Below are 23,708 nucleotides of genomic sequence, written 5' to 3' on the forward strand. Positions count from 1 at the left end.
TGTCTCTACTAAAAATACAAAAATTAGCCAGGTGTGGTGGCAGATGCCTGTGGTCCCAGTTACTCCGCGGGCTGAGGCACAAGAACCACGTGAACTCGGGAGTCAGAGGTTGCAGTAAGCCAAGATCACGCCACTGCACTCCAGCCTGGGTGACTGAGACTCAGTCTAAAAAAAAAAAAAAATTAAGATGGTAAATTCTGTTGTTTACGTTTTACCACAATTAAAAAAAAAAAAAGGCGGGATGGGAGTGGAGCTAAATGAGGCTAGTTTAGGGTGGGAACCAGGGCACAGGAAGCACGTCACTTCTGGTGGGGGGTGGGGGGAGGGAGAAGACTGAATAACGAGCCGTGAACTGGGCAGCTGTGACACGCACACCTTGTCACCTTGTCACCAATTTCCTGCCCGGGATCCCAGAGCCACCCTTGTTGGAGCCCACAGGGGTAAGGTTGGGCTTCTCACTTTCCCTCCAATGAAGCTTGATGGCATGGGAAGAATTTTGGCAGTGTCGAGGTCTGAGTTTTAGTCCGTTCCCCTGTCTGGGCCTGAGTTTCTCCCTGGTAAGTGCAGGAGTTGGGGAACCCCCAGCGCTCCTGTGGCTCGACATCCTGCGCTCTGTGAAGCTCCTGCCCTGCCGGGTCTCCGAGCTCACGCACTTGCCCTGGCGCTCCTTTCCTGATTTGTCTCCCCTCTCTCCTTCCTCTGCTGTGCCATCTCGGTGGCCGATGTAGAAATGTGGGGCTGCCTCCTTATATAGGGGCCCACGTGGGCTATGATCTGGACCATCTGAGCTGATGCAGAGGGGAAGGGACAGTCCCTGTTCTCCCCAGCAGGCGTGGTGGGTTCATAATGAATCTCAGTCACTCACATCCTACCTGCCTCGGTTCGAGAGGGTCTTTCCTAACCCATGGCTCACATTCCCATGAAGCCTATTCTTTCTAGGCATGTAGAAAGGCCCTTTTTCCCTTTTATTATTTTTGTAAAATTTACTAGGTAACACATAAAAAGCATATGTAACATACATATACATCATACTGCACAGTAATGTACCAAACACGCCCGAAGCTGCCACTCAGCACAAGGATGGAATATCACCAAACTGCAAACACCACTTATCTGCTTTTTTTTTTTTTTTTTGAGACAGAGTTTTCATTTTTGTCGCCCAGGCTGGAGTGCAATGGCGCAATCTTGGCTCACCACAACCTTCGCCTGCTGGGTTCAAGCAATTCTCCTGTCTCGGCCTCCCAAGTAGCTGGGACTACAGGTGCACATGCCACCATGCCCAGCTAATTTTTGTGTTTTTAGTAGCGACAGGGTTTCACCATGTTGGCCAGGATAGTCTCGATCTATTGACCTCATGATCCACCCACCTCAGCCTCCCAAAATGCTGGGATTACAGGCGTGAACCACCGCGCCTGGCCACCACTTGTCCACTTTTACGCTACTTGCCTCCCACCCACAGGTAGCCACCCTCTGGAATTTTGTGTTTATTGTTCTCTTATTTTTAAGTGCTTTATTACATATGCATATCTATTTATTTATTTATTTACTGAGATGGGGTCACACTGTATTGCCCAGGCTGGAGTGCAGTGGCTATTCACAGGCATGATGATAGCACACTACAACCTCGAACTCCTGGGATCCAGTGATCTTCCCACTTCAGCCCCCTGATTAGTTGAGACTACAGTCTTGAACTGCTGCGCCCAGCTACGCCTATTTATTTTTATTTTATGAAACAGTTATATAGCATTACTGTGTGCTAGGCACTGTTCTAAATGCTTTAAAATATTTACTTATTTTATTTGTTTAATCTGCGCAAAAACCCTATGAGGAAGATACTATTATTGATTCCTTTTTGCAGATGAGGAAATTGAAGCACAGAAAGATTAAGTAATTTGCTCAAGGTCACACAGATAGTAAGAAGTAAGGCCGGGAGTGGTGGCTCACGCCTGTAATCCCAGCACTTTGGGAGGCCAAGGCAGGAGGATCATGAGGTCAAGAGATGGAGACCGTCCTGGCCAACATGGTGAAACCCCATCTCTACTAAAAATACAAAAATTAGCTGGGTGTGGTGGCGTGTGCCTGTAGTTTCAGCTATTTGGGAGTCTGAGGCAGGAGAATAGCTCGCACCCGGGAGGTGGAGGTTGCAGTAAGCCAAGATCGCACCACTGCACTCTAGCCTGGCGACAGAACGAGACTCCGTCTCAAAAAAAAAAGAGAAGTAAACACAAGGACCTGTCTGGTTCTTAGTGTGACAGCTTTTCTAGGGCTTACATCTAAGAATGGAATTGTGAGTTACAGGGTATGAGAATATTCAGTTTATAAGATAATGCCTAATTATCTCCGAGAGCACCAATATACACTCTCATCAGCTGTTAGAAGGGTGCCTATTAACCTGTGGCCTCTCCAACAATTGGTCTTGTCATATTTCTTAACTTTTGCCAACCTAATACATATAAAATAGTATCTGTCCCATTGTAATTTTAATCTTAATTTCCCTGGCTACTCAAGCTAAATAATCTTTTCACTTGTTTAGACATGTTTCCTTTTCTTTGAAATGTTTCTTTGTGTCTTTTTTTTTGAGACAGAGTCTCACTCTGTCACCCAGGCTGGAGTGCAGTGTCCCGATCTCAGCTCACTGCAAGCTCCGCCTCCCAGGTTCATGCCATTCTCCTGCCTCAGCCTCCCGAGTAGCTGGGACTACAGGTGCCCGCCACCATGCCTGGCTAATTTTTTAGTAGCGACGGGGTTTCACCATGTTGGCCGAGATGGTCTCGATCTTCTGACCTCGTGATAAGCCCACCTCAGCCTCCCAAAGTGCCGGGGTCACAGCCACGCCCGGCTTGTTTCTCTGTATCTTAGTCAAAGTTACCAATTGTTGATTTTATGATTGACAATTTTGAGGTCTTGCCCCAAGGATATGGAAATACTCTCCCATATTTTCTTATAAAGATTTTCTTTCACATATAAATCCTTAATCTGAATGGAAATGATTTCTATATTTGGTGTGAGATAGGGATACATTTTCCCCTTTTTTTCTCCGTATGGTTAATCAACTGATCCTGTGTCATTTAATAGATACTTCTTTACCCAGTGATCTTCTATGTCATCTTTGTCATGCATCAAAGTTTCAAACAAGCATAGGTGTATTTCTGGGCTCTTTATTCTGTTTCATCAGTTAATTTGCCTATACCTACACTAACACCATATTTTACAGAAAGTCTTAATATCTAGCAGAGCAAATCCCTCACCTTATTCATTTCCTTTAGGGGCGTCTTGGCTCTTTTGTTCTTCCATATAAACCTTAAAATCAGCTTTCAGTTTCCATGAAAAACCCTATTGGGGTTAACTGGAATTGCATTGACCCTGTAGATCAGTTACAGAATAATTTACATCTTTATAATACTGAATTTCCTATCCACGAACATGTTATCTCTCCATTTATTTAGATTGGCTTTAATATTTTTCAATAAAGTATTACAATTTTCTTACTATAGGTCTTACAGTTCTAGGTTTTGTTAGTTTTCTTGCTCTACTTTTTTGACTGTTGTAAATGATGTATTTTTTAAATTATGTTTTCGTATGTTACTGATATACACAAGAGCAACCAATTTTTGAATATTATCTTTTAGCTAGTTGCCTTGCTAAAATCTCTTATTACTTTGAATCACTTGCCTGATGATTCTTTTGGGTTTTCTACCTAGGTAGTCACGCCATATACAAATACTGACGGTTTTGATCGCCCTTCCTTCCTTCCTTCTTCCTTTTTTCCTTTTTTCCTTCCTTCCTGCTTTCCTTCCTTTCCTTTTACTGCAATGTGTAAGACCTTTGGTACAATATTAAACAGAGGCAGAAATCATAGGCACCTTTGTCTGTTCCTGATTTTAAAGGAAATTCTCCTAAGATTTACTCATTAAAAACAATATAGAAGTTTTATGTAAGTTTTCTTTATCAGGTTAAGGACATTTCCTTCTAATTTGCTAAGAGCTTGTGTCATAAAAGGGTGTTGAATGTTGTCAATTTTTTTAATCTGTTGATATTATCATATGTTTTTTCTTTTTAAATCTGTTAATGTAAGTTTTAGTTTGGGCTCCTTTTGCTCTAAAGCAGAATCCTTTGTTCCAAAGCAGAGGCTGGAGCAAGGACTTAGATTCAGATAGGTTATTTGAGAGGTGATTCCAGGAAGCAGGGGGTGAAGGAGCAGGGAAAACAGACAGGAAGGAAGGAAAAGCCCTTTTAAAGGAGGGTGACTGATGTTGCAGCTGTAGGCGATGGAAGCTTATTCTGCTGAGACCTCTGATAAAACTACAGGACGTCTCCCAGAATTGCCCACTGGCAAGAAGGTGGCTGGAAAGTATATCCACTGGCTCCTGTTTCCCCACCGGGTGAGGATTGCATTCTAGGGACCTTAACTCTCCCACACTTCTGGGAATCACTAGCTGGCAAGTAAATTGTTCCTAAAGCATTGAAGAAGACCCTGAGACAAAAAGCAAAAAGAAGCATAGTATAAGTTTGGGGGTAGGTGGAGGGGCACTGGCAGCTTAAAAGGGAGTCTAGGCTTGCACAAAATTACCCACTGTAGGGACATCTGAAATCAGCAGAGGGCAGAAGTGATATGACACAGAGCACCAAAGTCTACTATTACCAATATAATAAATAATGTTTATAGACATTTCTTCTGTTGTTAAACCATCCTTGCATACCTGAGATAAACCCAACTAGAACATGATGTCTTTTTTTTTTTTTACACTGCCAGATTTGATTTACCAGTATTTTTCTTATAACTGTTGCATTTATAGTAATGAGTGAAACTGGCCTCTAATATTGCTTTCTCTTCCTGTACTTGTCTTGTTTAGATATTAAGGTTACACTGGCCTCATGGAAAGAGTTAATGTTTTCATTTTTTCCATTCTCAGAAAGAGTTTTTATAAAATTAGAATTACTAACCAGGCACAGTGCTGTGTGCCTATAGTCCCAACTACTCGAGAGACTAAGGCAGGAAGATCTTTTGAGCCCAAGAGTTTGAGACTAGCCTGGGCAATATAGCAAAACTCCATTTCTAAAAAAATAAATAAATAATAATAATTTTTTTTTAAAGAGTTACCCTTACTTGAACTTCTGCAAAACCATCTAGACCTGGTATTTTCTTCAGGGGAAGATCTTTAAATTGCTGATTCAAGTTTTTCTGTTTTCTTTTATTTTTTTCTTGGAGACATGGTCTCACCTTTTTACCTAGGCTAGAGTACAGTGGCGTAATCTCAGTTTACTGCAGCCTCAACCTCCCAGGCTCAAGCCATCCCCCTAACTCCACCTCCCAAGTAGTTGTGACTACAGGCGTGTGCCACCACGCCTGGCTAATTTTTGTATTTTTTGTAGAGATGGGGTTTTGTCATGTTGCCCAGGCTGGTCTCAAACTCTTGGGCTTAAGGGATCTTCCCACCTCAGCCTTCCAAAGTGCTGGGATTAGCCATGAGCACTTTCATGGGATTACTCGTGAGCCACTACGCCTGGCCCTGATTCAATTTCTTTAATAGTTACAGAACAATTTAGGCTTTTTATTTCTTCTTAAATAAGTTTGGTAAGTTACATTTTTCTGAGACTTGATCTACTTTGATTCCTATGTTGTAGCGTAACTTTTTTATAGTCTTCTTTATTTTTCATTGTGGTAAAATACACATAACATAAAATGTACCAAATTAACCATTTTTAAGTGTACACTTCAGCAATTAATGCTAAGTACATTCTCATTGTTTTGCAACCCATCTCCAGAAATTTTTCCATCTTGCAAAACCAGAATTAAACCCATTTAAAGGACTCTCATTTCCCCTCTCCCACAGCCCCTGGCAGCTACTGTTTCACTTTCTGTTTCTATAAATTTGTATAGTTTTCTTTCTTCTCATGTTTATGTTTCCATTTGCATTCCTAATCATGTTTACGTTTGCCTTCTTTTTCTTTATATATCGATTTCACTGGAGACTTGCCTATCCTATTGAGTTTTGTAGGGGAGGTTTTTTAAATATTTTTTATTTTAATAGAGAGATAATATCTCACTATGTTGCCCAGGCTGGTCTCAAACCCCTGAGCTCAGGTGATCCTTCCGCCTTGGCCTCCTAAAGTGCTAGGATTATAGGCATGAGTCACCATGCCTGGCCATCAGACTTTCTTTCTTTCTTTCTTTCTTTCTTTCTTTCTTTCTTTCTTTCTTTCTTTCTTTCTTTCTTTCTTTCTTTCTTTCTTTCTTTCTTTCTTTCTTTCTTTTTCTTTCTTTCCTGGAGATGTGATCTTATCATGTTGCCCAGGCCTATCTCTAATTCCTGGGCAGGGCCAATCCTCCTGCCTTGGCCTCCCAAAGTGCTGGGATTACAGGCATGAGCCACTGCATTTGACCCAGAGTTCTTTCCTAATACAAGCATTCTAGCCTATAGATTTCCCTTCAAGCACAACTTTTGCAGCCTTGCAGAAATTTTAACATGGTATTTTCATTATTATTCAATTTTAGGAATTATAAATGTGTCATTATGATTTCTTCTTTGACCAATGCATTATTTAGAGTATGTTTTTAAACTGTCAAATATATGTGTTTTAAAACTCATCTTCTTGAAGAATTTGTATTCTGTACTTTATAGATGCAGTTCAAGCATTTACACCACTGATTTTTTTTTCTGTCTGCATCATTACTCATAATTAAGAGAAATATGTTAAAATTTCCTGTTGTGATGGTGGTTTTACCTCTTTATAGTTCTATATGGGAGTATATAGAACTATAAAGAGTGTATATAGAAGTATATAGTTCTATATAGAAATTTCTATATAGAAGTTTAGAACTATTGTAACTTCCTGGTGAATTGACCCTTTATTCTAGGTACTCACTCTATCCCTAATATATGTTTTTGTCTTTAAATTCATTTTTGTCTGATATAAATATAGCTTTCCAAGCTTTCTTTTGGTGTTTGCCTAGTATATCTTTTTCATCCTTTGACTTTCAACCAATTCCATATCCTTATGCATGAGGTATGTCTCTCGTAAACAACAAACAACATAGAGCTGAGCTTTGTGTTTTAGTATTTTTTTTTTTTCTTTTTTGAAATAGGAACTCACTCTATCACCCAGGCTGGAGTGCAGTGGCACGATCTTGGCTCACTGCAACCTCCACCTCCTGGGTTCAAGCAATCCTCCCACCTCAGCCTCCCAAGTAGCTGAGACTACAGGCACACATCACCACATCTGGCTAATTTTTGTATTTGTATTTGGTTTTGTATTTTTTTATTTCTTGAGACAGAGTGAGACTCTGTTGCCCAGGCTGGAGTGCAGTGGTACGATCTCAACTCACTGCAATCTCTGCCTCCCATGTTCAGGCAATTCTCATGCCTCAGCCTCCTGAGTAACTGAGACCACAGGCACACGCCACCATGTCCAGCTAATTTTTGTATTTTTAGTAGAGAGTGGTTTGACCATGTTGGCCACGCTGGTCTTGAACTCCTACCTCAGGTAATCCACTTGCCCCAGCCTCCCAAAGTGCTGGGATTACCAGCATAAGCCACCACACTCGGCTTTCTTCTTAATTTTTTTTTCAACTAAGGGTTGTTTGGATTGTTTTCATACAATTTTAAGCCTCTCCGGTGGTTTAGAATTTGTATACTTTATCTCTACTGGTTTTCCTTGAAATTTTACATGTTCTTTTAATATTTGACAAAAATTGTAGAGTCACTATTCAGTATACATGGGGGGATTGGTTTCAGAACCCTCCCAACAGATACCAAAATTTGAGGATGCTCAAGTCCCTCATATAAAATTGCATAGCGTTTTCGTATAACCTACACACATCCTCCTGTATACTTTAAACTATCTCTAGATTATTTAGAACACCTAATACAGTGTTACACATCCCTTCATTCACGTGGATTCAACAGTACTTGGTGCACAGCAAACCCAAGTTTTGCTTTTTGAAATGTTGTGTAAACTTTTTAATAATTTTTTTTCTTTTGAAACAGAATTTTGCTGTGTCACCCAAGCTGGAGTGCAGTGGCACAATCTCAGCTCACAGCAACCTCCACCTCCCGGGTTCTAGCAATTCTCCTGTCTCAGCCTCCTGAGTAGCTGGGATTACAGACACATACCACTACACCCGGCTAATTTTTATATATATTTAGTAGAGATGGGGTTCCACCATGTTGTCCAGGCTGGTCTCGAACTCCTGACCTCAAGTGATGCACCCGCCTCAGCCTCCCAAAGTGCTGGGATTACAGGCATGAGTCATCTTGCCCAGCCTAAAATTTTTAAAATAATAGACACAGGGTCTCACTATGTTGTCCAGGCTGGTTTCAAACTCCTGGGTTCAATCAATCCTCCTGCCTCAACCTCCCAGAATGCTGGGATTACAAGTGTGAGCCACCATACCTGGCCAGTATTTGTCTTTCTATGCCTGTCTTATTTCACTTAACATATTGTCCTCCAGGTTTGTTCATGTTGTCAAAAATGACAGGATTTCCTTCTTTTTAAGGCTGAATAGTATTCCACTGTGTATATGTATCAGATTTTCTTTATCCATTCATCCACTGTTGGGCACTTACTTTGATTCTATATCTTGTCTATTGCGAATAATGCTGCAATGAACATGGGAGTGCAGATATCTCTTTGACATGCTGGTTTCATTTTGTTTGGATATATACCCAGTAGTGGGATTGCTAGATCCTCTGTAGTTCTACTTTTAATTTTTTGAGGAGCCTCCATTCTATTTTCCATAATAGCTGTACTAATTCACATTCTTCCTAACTGCATGTAAGCATTCCTTTTTCTGTACATTCTCGTCAACACATACCTCTTTTAAAAAAGTATTATTATTGTTTTTTTAGAGACAGGGTCTCCCTATGTTGCCCAGGCTGGTCTCAAACTCCTGGGTTCAAGGGATCCTCCTGCCTCAGCCTCCCAAAGTATTAGGATTACAGACATGAGCCATCATGCCCAGCTGTCATCAACACTTATCTCTTGTTTTTTTGAAAATAGCCATTTTAACAGGTGTGAAGTGATATTTCATTGTGGGTTTAATTTGCATTTCCTTAATAATTAGTGATGGTAGGCACTTCTTAATATACCTCTTGGCCATTTGTATGTCTTCTTTTTTTGAGATGGAGTCTCGCTCTGTCACCCAGGCTGAAGTGCAGTGGTGCAATCCCGGCTCACCGCAACCTCTGCCTCCCAGGTTCAAGCAATTCTCCTGCCTCAGCCTCCCGAGGAGCTGAGACTACAGGCACGTGCCACTATGCCCGGCTACTTTTTTGTGTTTTTAGTAGAGACGGGGTTTCACCGTGTTAGCCAGGATGGTCTCCATCTCCTGACTTCGTGATCCACCCGCCTCAGCCTCCCAAAGTGCTGGGATTACAGGTGTAAGCCACCATGCCTGGCCCATTTGTATGTCTTCTTTTGAGAAATGTCTACTCAGGTCCTTTGCCCATTTTTGTTTATTTTTTTCATCTTTCTCTTTATTCTGACAACATTATATGGCATTAAATAAAGTCCAAGAGACATTGGGCTGGTCTGTGCCCATTTTAAAATTGTGTTATTTTTTTCTTGCTATTGAGTTGTTTGAGTTTCTTATATATTTTGGATATTAGCCCCTTATTGCATGTATGGTTTGCAAATATTTTCTCCCATTGCTTATATAACTTAAAATGTGTCCTCCCTCCTAAAAATTCCAAGTTAGAATCTTAGAATGCTTTAACTCCAATCCTTCCTTATATATTCTTACCCAGTATTTTAGTTTTGAACTTCTAAAAACTTCTCAAAATAAACATTATAATGATTAATATTACCATTATTGTAAACAATATTTGTTTGGAGTTGTGTACTCATTTGCCATTTTATTTTCTTGCCCTTCTTTGCATAGCAAACTGTTCTGTAATCATTTTTTCTTCTTGCTGAAACACATTTTTAAGTGCTCATTTAGGTATTTTGGGGGATAAACTTTTTGTTTATCTGTTTTTGTTAACTTTGGTTCTTGAAAGATGGTTTTGCTGGGTACGCAATTCTAATAGTTTTTTTTTTTTTTTTCCTTTCAAACAAGAGAGGCAAGTCATTGAATTAGGACCCTGTCAGAGCATAATCCTTCCAAAGCTCTGTGGGAGAGATGAGTTCACTTTCTAAACTGAGACTCTAATCTCCCCTCCCCTCAAAATTCTCTCATGTTTTCCAGAACTATCTTAACTCCTCCAGTTTTATAGCCCCCTTCCTTGAGAAACTTAGGGATCCAGAGAGCAAAACAGGAGACATTTCATCATGAAAACAATTTTCCAGGAAGGACCCCAACTTTCTTCTCTCTTCTACATCATGGTCAGTTTCCTCTTATTCTTGTGTTACAGGACCAACAGGTGTGTAGGCCCACTGCTGTGCAGCAACAGGCCAATTACACTGACACAGCACGGTTTGCTGCAGAGAAAAAGTTTAATGATCCCAGGGTGCCAAATGAGGAGATCGGGGAGACCGTCAAATCCATCTCCCCAAAGAGTTCTGGGCTGGGATTTTAGAGGAGATTGTGGAGGGCAAGAGGCTGGTAAACTGGGGTCAATGACTGGTCGAGGCAAGGGGATAAAATCATTGGAATATGGAAACTGCATTCTTTTGTGAGTCAGCTCCTCATGGGGTCCTTCAAGCCAGCTGGCGTCAATTGGGTCCTTCAGACTGGCTGGCATCAGTGGGGTCCTTCAGACCAGCTAGCATCAGTGGGGTCCTTCAGACCAGCTGGCGTGAGTACTTTCACTGGTATGCAGGACCTGAAAGAATATCTCAAAGGGAAAACTTAACATTTTATAATGTTCAAGCTGTTACCTTTAGAGCAGTTAAGGGAACTCTAATCCTATGACAGAGTCTGCATAATTCTGGGGCAATAGGCACCGAGCAAGTATGAGGAAGCAGGTCAGAGAGCATGATTAATGTTGAGTGTGCCGCAAGCTCTTTTCCTGTCGTGGACATTTTGTAGGGCAAGCCCCACAGTAACTCTCTGTACACAAGGACCCATGTCCAAACCTCCGACGGGCAGGTTTGAAGGGTCAGAACTTTCCACTGTGTTCAGCCTGGATAGCTCTTTCACTTCTGCAACACGATTCCTGAGTGAACACAGAGTCATTGCTGGGCACCTAATCCAGCCCACCACCCATCAGAGTCCACCCCTTACCCCTACAACCAGCACTTTCCCCGTAACAATTCTAGATCACCTTCCATCTTGGATTAAGGGTACCTCCTACATTGAGTTGACTTTCCTTCCTTTCAGCTTCTTCAGTTGTGGGGCATGAGCACGCACAGCTGCTGGCTAATGTGCATCTAGTGTTAGGACTAGAAAGGGAAGGGTCTGGCTAGAAGGAACCGGCTCTAGTTCAGAAAGTCCCATGAAAACCTCTGCTCAGAGGTGGGCAGATCACGAGGTCAGGAGTTCGAGACCAGCCTGGCCAATACAGTGAAACCCCATCTCTACTAAAAATACAAAAATTAGCTGGGTGTGGTGCCGGGTGCCTGTAATCTCAGCTACTCAGGAGGCTGAGGCAGGAGAATCACTTGAACCTAGGAGGCGGAGGTTGCAGTGAGCCGAGATCGCGCCACTGCACTCTAGCCTGGGTGACACAGCGAGACTCCATCTCAAAAAAAGAAAACCTCTGCGCAGGCCTAACTCAAAGTGACCATCCTCAAGGAGTAAGGTACCATGATTGGCCTTGATTACATTATAAGGTCAGCCCTGTGGCCTTGGGAAGCAGAGACTTTAGCAGTAGCAGGAGGAAGATGCTGGACAAAAAAAAAATAGTAAATGATTAGGACCTAAAACTAAAAACAGCCTTCACCCAAGCTTGTTTAGGACAAACTCTCTCATTCATTCACTAATCCATGCATGCACCCATCCATCTACCAATTCAACAATGATGAAGCACCTACTGTGTGCCAGGCAGTGTACTACACTGGGTGGATGTAGCAGTACATGAGATTCAGCTTCTGCCCTCACAGTTGATGGGCCAGTGGGGAGGCAGGGAGGTTGATGTGTCAACGGTTAGAATACAGTAAATATTTTTAACAAATAGATGGTCACATGCCCGGTGTGTCCCAGCCAAGCAGGGCCTACCCAGGAAGGATGGGAGACATCACAGGAGGAGATGGGGGGTGGGAACTGGGGCCTATGCTTTCGGGTAGGACGTTGGGCTGCAGAAGCCTTGCTTGAAGAGGGAAATCAGGCTGGCCCTGCTGTGTATGCAGGTGGGATTCCCAAGCACTGTCCCTTCCAGAAGCTGTTTGGAGTACTCCAGGCATGGATCACCCCACCTTCCCACAGTCCCTCACAGTGAGGAAGGCCCCAGAACCTTCCTCTGGCCTTCTGCTATGTTGCTTTTCCCTCTTGAGGGTCTCCTGGGAACCAGGCTCCTAACAATTTTCTTGAGCCTGCTCGGGCGGGCTTCAGCAGTCACCATGGCAGGCTATCATTCACGGTGACTTCATTTTTTCTAGGTATGTGATCTTGAACAAGTCATTTAACCTTGCCGTGCCTCAGTTTTCCCATCTGTAAGATGGAGACAGTAACAGTACCTGCCTCACAGAGTTAGGGGATTAATTGGTTAATATTTATAGAGTGCTTGTTACAGTGCCCCACCTGTAGTAAGTAAATGTTTGCTATTATTTTTATTGATGTTGTTGTTGTTATTGTTATTATTATTCTGACTCAGTCGAGGACACAGAGTCTCCACTACAGCATTGTCCCCATCCCCACCCTTCTGTCCCAGCCCCTGGAACCACTTCCTCAGCCCCTGGCTTGGGTTTCAGGAGTGTTTCCTGCTCCCAGGACTTTGCTGGCCCCACATGAAATCAGATTCCTTCAGGCTGGGGGTGAAGCTCCACCCTGTTCTCCTTTTCTCTGCTGGCCCCAGGCCTTGCCCCTTCCTCCCTGCATCATTCCCAAGTCCAGCAACCCTGTCCAGGGACTTCCCTGGGTCCAGGCTGACAATGGCAGCACTTGATGGTTGTGCACAGTAGTAACCGCCTTTGGCCTCAGCAGTGAGGGAAGGGCAGGACCTCACCCTGCCCTCCCAACCCGGAATGGAGCTTGGCCAAAGCCCTGAGGATTCTGGGGCATCCCTTTGGAAAGGCCCCATCAGGGGTTCCCCTGAGAAAGCAAGAAGTCCTGCTATTTCCCTGACTGGTTGCAAAAGGGATCTTAGGCAGAACTGAGGGATGAGACTGTGTGGCGATCCCCCAGGAAGGTCCTCTCGTCCATTGAAATCCCTCCCTTACCTGCTCACTGCTTCTGCGGATTCCTCCCTAGGAATAAAGTGAAACACCTCAGGTCCCAACCCTCCCAGCCCAAGCTCCCTCCTGGAGGGAGAGAGAGGATGGAGGACATCAGGTAGGCCAGGAAATGGAGGCCATGGTTTGGGGGTGTGGCTGCAGCCAGACTGACCCCAACCCCATTCTCTGTCTGTGCCTGGGTTGCTGGGGACTATTATGGGATGCATTTCCTGAGGCTCTGGGCCTCAAGTTGGCCCTGAATCGGCTGAGTCATGATCAAGTCTAGGTTGAAAACTGAGTGAGGGCCAGATGCGGTGGCTCAGGCCTGTAATCCCAGCACTTTGGGAGGCCAAGGCAGGCAAATCACCTGAGGTCAGGAGTGCAAGACCAGCCTGGCCAACATGGTGAAACCCCATCTCTATTAAAAATATAAAATTAGCTGGGTGTGGTGATGCAATCCTGTAATGTCAGCTACTCTGGCGGCTGAGGCAGGAGAATTGCTTGAATCTGGGAGGCGGAGGTTGCAGTGAACCAAAAATTGTGCCACAGCACTCCAGCCTGGGCGACAAGAGTGAGACTCCATCCCAAAAAAAAAAAGAAAGAAAGAAAACTGAGTGGGATGTGAAGGTTTATGCAGAATTGCACCAGGCATTTAGCAGGAGAAGCTCAAATTCCCGTCCAGCCTTCCTTAGAAAAGCCCAAGTCACTGTCCCCTTTTGCTATGGTGACTGCAAGTCCTGGACAGGTCCTGGCCTTTGGATGGTTGCCTCCCAGGCGTGACTCCAACAATGCATCCCATGGGATTTGGGGTTCCCCAGAGCTGGGGCTTGTAGGCCTGACTCTCCCCTGTGCACACGTCTCACACACGCATGCGTGCACCCATTGCCTGCCCCACCCCTTGCACAGGGAGCCAGCAGGGAGGTCTGGGTTATGCCCTGCTTATCAGCAGCTTCCCAGCTTCCTCTGCCTGGATTCTTAGAGGCCTGGAGTCCTAGAACCAGCTGGTGCACGTGGCTTCCCAAAGATCTCTCAGATAATGAGAGGAAATGCAGTCATCAGTTTGCAGAAGGCTGGGGATTCTGGGCCGTAGCTCAGACCTGCGCCCTCCATCTCCCTCCAGGCAGCCCTTGGCTGGTCCCTGCGAGCCCGTGGACACTGCCAGAGATGTCCTTTTTCGGTTACAGGACCCTGACTGTGGCCCTCTTTGCCCTGATCTGCTGTCCAGGTAAGCCAGTTTCCTGGGGTTCCTGATTTGGCACATGCCAGCCGAGAGGGTGGGGGGTGCCCCGTTCCCTGTGGCTTCAGGTGGAAAAGAAGGTCCAAAAGTTGCTGAGGTTCTTGGGTTTTTTTGTTTTGTTTTAAGACAGGGTCTCGCTCTATCACCCAGGCTGGAGTACAGTGGCATGATCATGGCTCACTGCACCTCCCTGGGCTCAGGTGATCCTCCCACCTCAGCCTCCTGAGTAGCTGGGATCACAGGTGAGAGCCACCATGCCCAGCTAATTTTTTTATTTTTTGTAGAGACGGCAGGGGCTGGTCTCGAACTCCTGGACTCAAGCGATCCACCCACCTTGGTCTCCCAAAGTGCTGGGATTACAGGCATGAGCCACCATGCCCAGCCTGCTGAGGCTTTTTAAATTTTTTATTTTTATTATAGGCAGGTTACTGTTCTGTTGCCCAGGCTGGAGTGCAGGGTGTGATCATAGCTCACTGCAGCCTCCAACTCCTGGGCTCAACAATCCTCCTGCCCCAGCCTTTGCATTACTGGCCCTCTTCCCCGATCACTGCCCCGGAGTATCTGCAGGGCTTGCCACGCCCCTGCATGCCTTTGCCCACGAGTCATCATCTGGGTGAGGCCTTCATTGAGCACAGTATTTAAAGTGGCCTCACCCCCCACTCCCTGCTCCCTTTCTCAGCACTTTCCCGCCATCTGACCGACTGGGTACTCTGCCTGTCACTGTTTACTGGAGCTCCGCCAGGGCAGTGTTTGGTCTACTGTGATCACTGCTGTATCCCCAGAGCCTGATGCTTTGGACATAGCAGGCGTTCAAAAAGTGTTTGTGCAAGAAAGGAAAGGAGGGAGGGCCACAGAGGGCCCTCTGTGGGAGGGCTTCATGGGGGAGGGGACATTTGGGCTGACCTTAAATATTGAGTCGGATCCCACTCCATGGAGATGGATCACAGCCTGAGGAAGACTAATCTGGAGCTGATGGGCAGATGGGCTGGAGGAAGGAGAGCCAGAGGCAGGGTGTCAGCTGGGGGGCTGGAGGAAGGACAGCCAGAGACAGAGTGTCAGCTGGGGGGTGGCCTCCTGATCTAGCCGGGGCCGTGACACCTGACAAGGGGAAAGTAGCAGCGGGGCCCCCAATGACCTTTCCTCTTCAGCCCCTGACCCAGGAGCCAGACTGCCTCAACGGACAGCTCCACTGGAGGGCAGGGGGCGGGGGGATGACACGACTGCCCAGTGTTTCTGGTTTTCCAGGATCTGATGAGAAGGTATTTGAGGTACATGTGAGGCCAAAGAAGCTGGTGGTTGAGCCCGAAGGGTCCCTCGAAGTCAACTGCAGCACCACCTGTAACCAGCCTGAAGTGGGTGGTCTGGAGACCTCTCTAGATAAGAGGCTGCTGGAGGAACAGCCTCAGTGGAAACATTACTTGGTCTCAAACATCTCCCATGACACGGTCCTCCAATGCCACTTCACCTGCTCCGGGAAGCAGGAGTCAATGAGTTCCAACATCAGCGTGTACCGTGAGTGGCTGTGCTGCGGGGCCCTCCTCTCCCCTGGGGCAGAGCCTGTGTCTACTGAATGCACACAGAGCCCCTCTGTGCCTGCTCCTGGGCACTGTCATCGTGGGCCCTGCCTCCCTGAGCTCCTGGGGTGATAAGGGGCAGGACCAGGCCAGCCCTTGGTTGGATGCCTTGAGCCTGCCGGCATCTCAAGACGCAGACAACCCACATTTTGAGTCTTGCTTAGGGGAGGACAATCTAACCAACATTTAGCGAAATCCAGAAGTCATTTCCCAACATAGCTGAGTCACCAGAGCACCCCATGTCCCATGCCAAGTAGTGGGGTCACCATCAGGGGAGCTGAGCCTGTCCATCTCATGACAAGAAGGTTGAGGTGTCGCCCAGGGTTTTTATCTTCCCCTCAGGGCCCACAGCAAATGTGTGGCCATCACACTCCACCTGCACATGAGCCATGAAAATCTTCCAGATGGGCTGGGATAGGACATCTTGGCGCTAAGGGTATCACCTGGGTCCATTCCATCACCAGTTTCAGTGGATCAATTAACAGAAAAACATCTTAAATCCAACATATTTTCCCGGGGTGGGAGGTGGGGTGAGTGGAGGTGAAGTATTCTAATTCAAAAGAGAATCCAGGGCACCCCCTCGGGTGGTTGATACGTGAGGAATCATGGTGGCCATGGCCCTGACCCTGGAGAACCTGGGCAGCTCTGGCTCTGGCCTCTGCCTCCTAAGTGATGAACTTCACAACTCATTCCTCCAGTGCCCAGTTCCAGTGAGCATGCCCATCTAAGTCTCTTTCAACGTGATCACCCAACTGTTTAATTTTTGAAATTTGTATTTCATTTCTGAAGGAGAGGAGACAGACCCAAACTTTTATATCTTTCCAGTTGGCTGTACAATTTCTGAACCTTGTCTTTGTAGACACCTGGTCACCGGAAACCATCATGTCTGTAAAACTACCACACAGTCCAGCCTCCATCCTCAATTGCTGCCCCCTTCCCCTCTGCACTGGAGCCGGCCAGGCCACCTCCTCCCCCGCCGTGGAACACCATGGTGACAGGAGATGGCCCTGGCCAGGGGGAGGCTGCTGGGACTGCACCCCCATCCTGACCGGACCTCCCTCCTTTGTCCCCTGCAGAGCCTCCAAGGCAGGTCCTCCTGACACTGCAACCCACTTGGGTGGCCGTGGGCAAGTCCTTCACCATTGAGTGCAGGGTGCCCACCGTGAAGCCCCTGGACAGCCTCACCCTCTTCCTGTTCCGTGGCAATGAGACTCTGCACAGTCAGACCTTTGGGAAGGCAGCCCCTGCCCTGCAGGAGGCCACAGCCACATTCAGCAGCACGGCTCACAGAGAGGATGGCCACCACAACTTCTCCTGCCTGGCTGTGCTGGACTTGATGTCTCACGGTGGCAACATCTTTTGCAAACACTCAGCCCCGAAGATGCTGGAGATCTATGGTGAGGGGGCGCTCCACAGATGGGCTTGGGAGTGAGAAGTCACTTTCAGCCCCTTGGGGGAAGAAAAATCTCGAGCCCCACTTGGGAAGCAAACACCCGGGAGGCCCCCCTTCACCCTGAGGCTTCCCTCTTACTCTCCCTCTTCCCTGAAGTTCTTTCCACGTCCCCAGCTTGGACCTCAACTGCTCCAGAGGTCGGGAGAGGTCAACTAGTTCCTCGGCCACCATCAAGCCCCGTGACCTTGACTGCTCTCCCTGGCCTTGGCTCCCCTCCACAATGAGAAGTTTGGCCTGACTGCCCCCACTGAGGTCCCCAGAGCTCGGTGACTCTGGACGGCCGGCACATTCCCTGTCCTCAGGGAACTTGGCATGAAGTTCACTCAGCTCTGCCCAAGAAGGGGCTTGGCTGGGACCATGCCACCCTCCAGGCCACGGTGTCCAGCAGCTACACACTTGTCCCATGGCTGCTGACAAGAGGACATCTGCCCTCACAGCCTCACAGAAGTCCAGCTGGTAGCCTGAGCCCTGGGCCACCTTTTTTCCAGATAATAATTTTAATGCAGACACCATTCACCACTCATCTCTACGACCTGGGGTGACTGCAGGATGCATGAGCAGGCGGCGGGGGCTGGGGGTCTGGGTCGGGGGTGGACTTCCACTCCCTTTTGGTCCCTGGTAACTGGGTTCACAGGATGTCTAAGATCCTTGCTCCCTCCCCAGAGCCCGTGTCGGACAGCCAGATGGTCATCATAGTCACGGTGGTGTCAGTGTTGCTGTTCCTGTTCGTGACATCTGTCCTGCTCTGCTTCATCTTCAGCCAGCACTGGCGCCAGCAGCGGACGGGCACCTACGGGGTGCGAGCGGCTTGGAGGAGGCTGCCCCAGGCCTTCCGGCCATAGCACGCATGAGTGGCATGGCCACCACCATGGTGGTCACTGGAACTCAGTGTGACTCCTCAGGGTTGAGGTCCAGCCCTGGCTGAAGGACTGTGACAGGCAGCAGAGACTTGGGACATTGCCTTTTCTAGCCCAAATACAAACACCTGGACTTAGCCCTGTGCCACAGTGTCTCCTCCTGGGATAACAATGGCCAGGGAGGGGAGCCACCATAGGGGACCCCTCTCTCCCTAGATGCCTCCCTCCCCGCCCTCTCCTTCACGGGGCTCCCGGCCCAGGCGCCAGGCCCTCATCTGGCCTGAGTAGCTCATTCCTACTGAGGGAGAGTGGGGGAAACACACTCTGGCCCAGGGGGCAGAGGACACACTGTTCCCACCTGGCCCCAGTAGACCTCAGGCCACTCCTGGCCACAGCAGGACAAAGCTCTGACCTCTCCTTTCTGCCAACAGAGCTGCTTCCTGGGACGAGGGGTGGGGGCCCAGGGAAGTGACTCTGCTCAGGGGCGCTGCCCAGCAAGGCCTCTCCCCCACCATTCTGGGCCCCTCCAGCCACCTCAAAGGGGCCTTCAAAGCTGTGGAAAGCAGAAGGAACCCCCCTCCCCTCTTGCTCCATTACTAGGCTGGAAGGAGACCTCATCATCCCAGGGAGAGGGGTGAGGGAGAGAGGGTGGGGGCTCTGTTCCCAGGCCTCCCCCTGCTCCAGGCAGGAAGCAGTGGGGCAGAGGCGGGCTGATGTGGCTTCAAGGGCCTGGGTGGTGCTCTAAGGAGCTCTTACACAACAGCACAGATCCTGCCCGTCCAGGAACTCATTGGGGTGGGGCAGGGAGGGGAGCCACCATGGGGCTCCTGATTTCCCCAGGAGAAGAGGGCCTGGCTGAGGTTGAGGGAGTGAGAAGGACTGCCAGCCATGGGCACAGGGGAGTCGACAAGAGAGGTGCAGGAGGCGGCTCCGGGGCGGTATCCAGAGCAGGAAGCTGGTGCAGTTCCCAGGGCCAGGGTCTGTCCTTATAGGAGGCTCTCAGCATCATAGTAGTCTGGGGAAACAAGAACCTCATCTTGACTCCCTCCTGTCTCAGTGGACCCCAAAGAGGAAAAGGGAAGGGGACAGGCCAGTTGCCTGCAGCAGTGATGGTAGGAAACCCCCAAACCCCACCAGAGGGCACAGGGCCCTCCTGGCCTCCTGATTCATTCCCAGGCCTGGGCCCCGCTGCCCACCACCCCAGCCCTACCTGAAGCCGGGGGTACATCGGCACCCACAGTCCCTGTGGCACTGGGGGGTGGGGGTGGGGGCACAGCTCTCCTGAGATGGGGGAGAGAAAAAGACCCCCATCAGAGGCCCAGGGGTGGCCTCTGGGGTTTCACCCGCAAGTTATCTCCACCGACCACCAGCCCCTGCACAGCTCTTCTGCAACTTCCAGCCCAGAGCAGAACCCTGGCAGCACCCAGCCTCACTTACACCTCCCTTTCCCTGGAGGCAGGACAGTGCTGAATCCTGGGCACGTCCTGCAAGTAGGGCTGACAGGCGGGGGTGGGGAAGAAGGGGGCCGGCCAAGGCAGCAAGGCACCCGGGGAGGACATCAAATAGGGCAAGTAGTGGTGGTGAAACACCAAAGGCCCTTTCTCCCTCGCGTCCATCTCCTCCTCCTCCTCCTCCTCCTCAGGCTGTTCCTTCGGAACCTCCAGGTAGACCTGGGGATTGCGCAAAACAGGGAGGGGAAATGAGAATCCACCATCAGGCTCTCCCCACCGCCATTCCTCCATTCCCCTAAGTTATTTCCTCCAGATAGGCTTTGTAAGAATGGCTTGTGGCCGGGCGCTGTGGCTCACGCCTGTAATCCCAGTACTTTGGGAGGCCAAGCCAGGCGGATCACGAGGTCAGGAGATAGAGACCATCCTGGCTAACACGGTGAAACTTCGTCTCTACTAAAAATACAAAAAAAAAAAAAATTAGCTGGGCGTGGTGGTGGGCACCTGTAGTCCCAGCTACTCAGGAGGCTGAGGCAGGAGAATGGCGTGAACCCGGGAGGTGGAGCTTGCAGTAAGCAGAGATTGTGCCACTGCACTCCAGCCTGGGCGACAGAGCGAGATTCCATCTCAAAAGAAAAAAAAAGAATGGCTTGTGTAGGCGGGGCGCAGTGGCTCACGCCTGCAATCCCAGCACTTTGGGAGGCTAAGGCGGGCGGATCACAAGGTCAGGAAATCGAGACCATCCTGGCTAACATGGTGAAACCCCGTCTCTACTAAAAACACAAAAAAGTAGCCGGGTGTGGTGGCAGGCACCTGTGGTCCCAGCTACTCGGGAGGCTGGGGCAGGAGAATTGCTTGAACCTAGGAAGTGGAAGTTGCAGTGAGCCGAGATCGCGCCACTACACTCCAGCCTAGGTGACAGAGACAGACTCCATCTCAAAAAAAAAAAAGAAAAGAAAAGAAAAGAAAAAAAGAATGGCTTGTGTTAATTGAGCATTTACTACATGCTGACAAGGTATTGTGGAGACATTTACTCCTGTAGCTCAAAGACATTGAGCAACTTGGCCACCCAGCTGATTCCAAGTGTGACCCCAGAGCTGGGGCCAGGAGTCCACTGAGCTGTCCCTGGCCTCACCCCAGGCCCTAGACCCACCTATGTGTCATCCCTGAGGACACAGGGGTGAGGGGTGGCAGTAGCTCCTGAGGGTCTCCTTCTGTCTGGATTCCTTGAACCCCTCTCCGCCTCCTCCGAGCTGACCAACGTTCTGTCTCCACCCAGTCCCTGCTTCTCCTGACCTCAGGATGCCCACTATTGGCTGAGTAAGGCTCAGCCTTAGAGCTATATGCACATGCATGCACACACACGCTTGCACACACACCCACTTGCACACACGCACACACTTGCTTGCACGCACACACTTGCTTTCACAACCCGCTTGCACACACGTGCACGCATGCACTTGCACACGCACATGAACACACACTTGCACACGCACATCAACACACACCTGCATACACATATGCATGTACACAGCCTTGCACACACACACATGCATGCACACAGACACTCACTTGCACACATATACACACACACTCTTGCACACGGTTTCCCCCATTCTGTCTCCTGACTCTGCCCCTGCCAGCCTGGATGGGGGACACACCCTTTGCCTCCTCCAAGGGTCAAAATCCTACCTGGCGTTCAAGGGCTGGTTCTAAGATCCTCTGCTCCTCCAAGGAGCCTGTCCCCATCCCCCAACCCTGTGTGCACTTGTGCTTTGTACCTCTCCACGTGCCATCACAACCAACCTGGCCTTCTATCCCTAACCATTCATTTATTCATTCGCTTGTTCAACAAATATCAGCTGAGCCCCTACACGGTGTCAGGCACCAGGCCAGACGCTCCTGATGCATGGGGCAGGGTTACCAGGGTGCCTGCCTTCCTGGAGCCTTAAGTCCAGTGGGGGAGGCACTGCAGGGAAACCTCCTTGAAAACAAGACCTCGGTGGTCTGGACTTTGGGGGGTCTCTTCCACCCCCCCCCACCCACCTTTCATGGAGGCTGAAACATAACAGATGCCAAACAGCCCCAGCCAGAGAGAAGGGCTGGCTTCCTGCTCCTCTGTCTCCCAGTTCTTTTTCCCCCCTGAACAGGAACCTCAGGTGGATCCGCATCCCTGGACCCACAGGTGAGCGACCCCGGCGGCCCACCCATACACACCTGAGGGCAGGGCGAGGCGGGCCCGGGCTGCAGCGCTCCAGCCACCAGGCGACTCAGCAGCAGCTGGTGCATCTGCGCGTTCTGCAGCATCATCAGTTCCAGCAGATCTAGGAAGCGGGGTTCAGCAAGCCCACGCCGGGCCTCCAGGTCCCCCTCCCCCTGACACCCCTGTCCAAGGGGCGAAGAATGGGTAGGCGGGTTGTGCTGCGGGGACTCCCAGAGGATGTGCGAGGCAGAAGGGGGTGAGTGGTGGTGATGTTGGGGGTGGGGTGGGGTGGGGGGACCCGGGAATCTCACCTTCCTTCACGTGGCCTGGCTGCGGGGGCGCAGGTGGGACGGCCCACGAGAGGGGCTGCAGGATGGTAACCCAGGGCTGGGGGTGTGCGCGGAGTCAGCCAGGTGGGGTGGGGGGAATGGATGGGGACACGTCGCGAGCCCCAACCCCTCCCGGCCAGTGGCCTCCCTAACCCCGCAGGGGCCAGGTTCTCCCCTCCCCTCCCCGCGACCTCCCTGCTCCCTGCCACTCCTCTTCCTCTCGGTTTGGGTATGTCTCTCCTCGCCCCCCACCCGCCCCCACCCCTCCAGGGTCTGGCCCCTCCGGGGACAGCTCCCCACTCTGCCGTCTCCCAAGCTAAGGCAGGATCTGCTCCCGGGCTCAGCCCTCACCGTCGGGACTGCGCTCTGCGGTGGGGAGCTACCCCAGCTCCCGCCCGCCCCAGAGGCCATGGCTGGCGCCGGTTGCCTTGGCGACGCCGAGGACGCCAAGTTCTCTTCACACGCATGCGCGGAGCCCGCCCGTGCTCCTGGGTCCTCCACCTCCCTGCTCCCTCTTCTCCTCTCCTCCGCGGACTTGGGGTCCGCAGGAGCCCTCCCCCGCCACCGGGAGGCCAGTCTCCTCCCCGGCATGTCCACCTCCCGCCGCGCTGCTCGGGGCTCCCCTCCCCGCCCCTTGCACGTTCCCAGAACTGGGCCTTAGTTCTGGGAACTAAGAACTAGTTCCCAGAACTAGTTAGTGCGGGGAAGGGGGGTGTGTTTGTCGAGTGAATAAGCGAGTGGTTGGGGAGGCTTGGTTTCGGCGTCCCAGAGCCCGATTGACTCAGCTGAAAAGTTCAGGAGAAACAGAGACTTTTGCAGGAGCAAGCTGGGGGCCAGCGGAGGCGAATGAGGAGGGCAAAGGGTCTGTTCCCTGTCACTCTGACAGAGAGAGGGGCTTCCTGCCAGGAAAGAGTGGTTTCTGGAGCAGACCAAGGAAGGAAACACCTCCCGAATTCACGGAAGAGGCTGAGGACTCTGGCTGGAAACACGTGGCCGGCTTCTCGCCTCTCTCCTGCGGCTATTTGCCCCGTTTCCTGGCCAAGGTGAACCACTGCTCCTCAGACGAGGAAAATCGTGGTGACTTCAGCACCCGCGTCCCCAGTACTGTCTCCCGTACTGGAAAAGTTACCAAAGCATGCATTCTTTTGACAGGAAGTTAGCAAGGTCTTCCTTGCTTAAGAACAGGTGAAGGGGGAGATCTATTTCTGCAGCTGTGACCATCCTAAGATAGGCCCCCGGCAGCAGTCAAGGAAAATCCAGACAGGAAGCTGGGCTTAGCACCCCGAGTAGCCCTTCCCCCATTCTCCATGTCAGCTCCCCTTCCTGCCAGTCCTGGAGTAAGAACCGGAAAGACCA

At 49.5% G+C, this 23,708-nt stretch overlaps 2 protein-coding genes across 4 annotated transcripts; one reads left to right on the forward strand and one right to left on the reverse strand.

The window, feature by feature from the left end:
* Positions 1-352: 352 nt before the first annotated feature.
* Positions 353-18,357, forward strand: ICAM2 (intercellular adhesion molecule 2). 3 transcript variants are annotated; one of them, XM_032138659.2, is made up of 5 exons: positions 353-440; positions 14,372-14,476; positions 15,734-16,000; positions 17,139-17,459; positions 18,179-18,357. In XM_032138659.2, exons 2-5 carry the CDS (start codon positions 14,416-14,418, stop codon positions 18,355-18,357), a joined length of 828 nt encoding a protein of 275 aa, XP_031994550.1. In that variant the 5' UTR covers positions 353-440; positions 14,372-14,415. The 3 variants fall into 3 exon arrangements, with proteins under 3 accessions (XP_031994550.1, XP_031994549.1, XP_031994548.1); XM_032138658.2 differs by lacking the exons at positions 353-440; positions 18,179-18,357 and adding an exon at positions 17,630-17,752 and having other exon boundaries at positions 14,163-14,476; XM_032138657.2 differs by lacking the exon at positions 353-440 and having other exon boundaries at positions 14,171-14,476.
* A 140-nt stretch (positions 18,358-18,497) lies between these two features.
* On the reverse strand, positions 18,498-22,777 carry PRR29 (proline rich 29). The gene is made up of 6 exons (XM_032138660.2): positions 22,704-22,777; positions 22,335-22,410; positions 22,038-22,144; positions 19,810-20,042; positions 19,583-19,653; positions 18,498-19,387 (listed from the first exon to the last, which is right to left on the reverse strand). The coding sequence occupies exons 1-6, from the start codon at positions 22,761-22,763 to the stop codon at positions 19,359-19,361; spliced, it is 576 nt and encodes a 191-aa protein (XP_031994551.1). The 5' UTR covers positions 22,764-22,777; the 3' UTR covers positions 18,498-19,358.
* Between the last annotated feature and the right edge of the window lie 931 nt (positions 22,778-23,708).

This window comes from Hylobates moloch, unplaced genomic scaffold, assembly GCF_009828535.3.
Source record: "Hylobates moloch isolate HMO894 unplaced genomic scaffold, HMol_V3 SCAFFOLD_19, whole genome shotgun sequence".
NCBI classification, from domain to species: Eukaryota; Metazoa; Chordata; class Mammalia; order Primates; family Hylobatidae; genus Hylobates; species Hylobates moloch.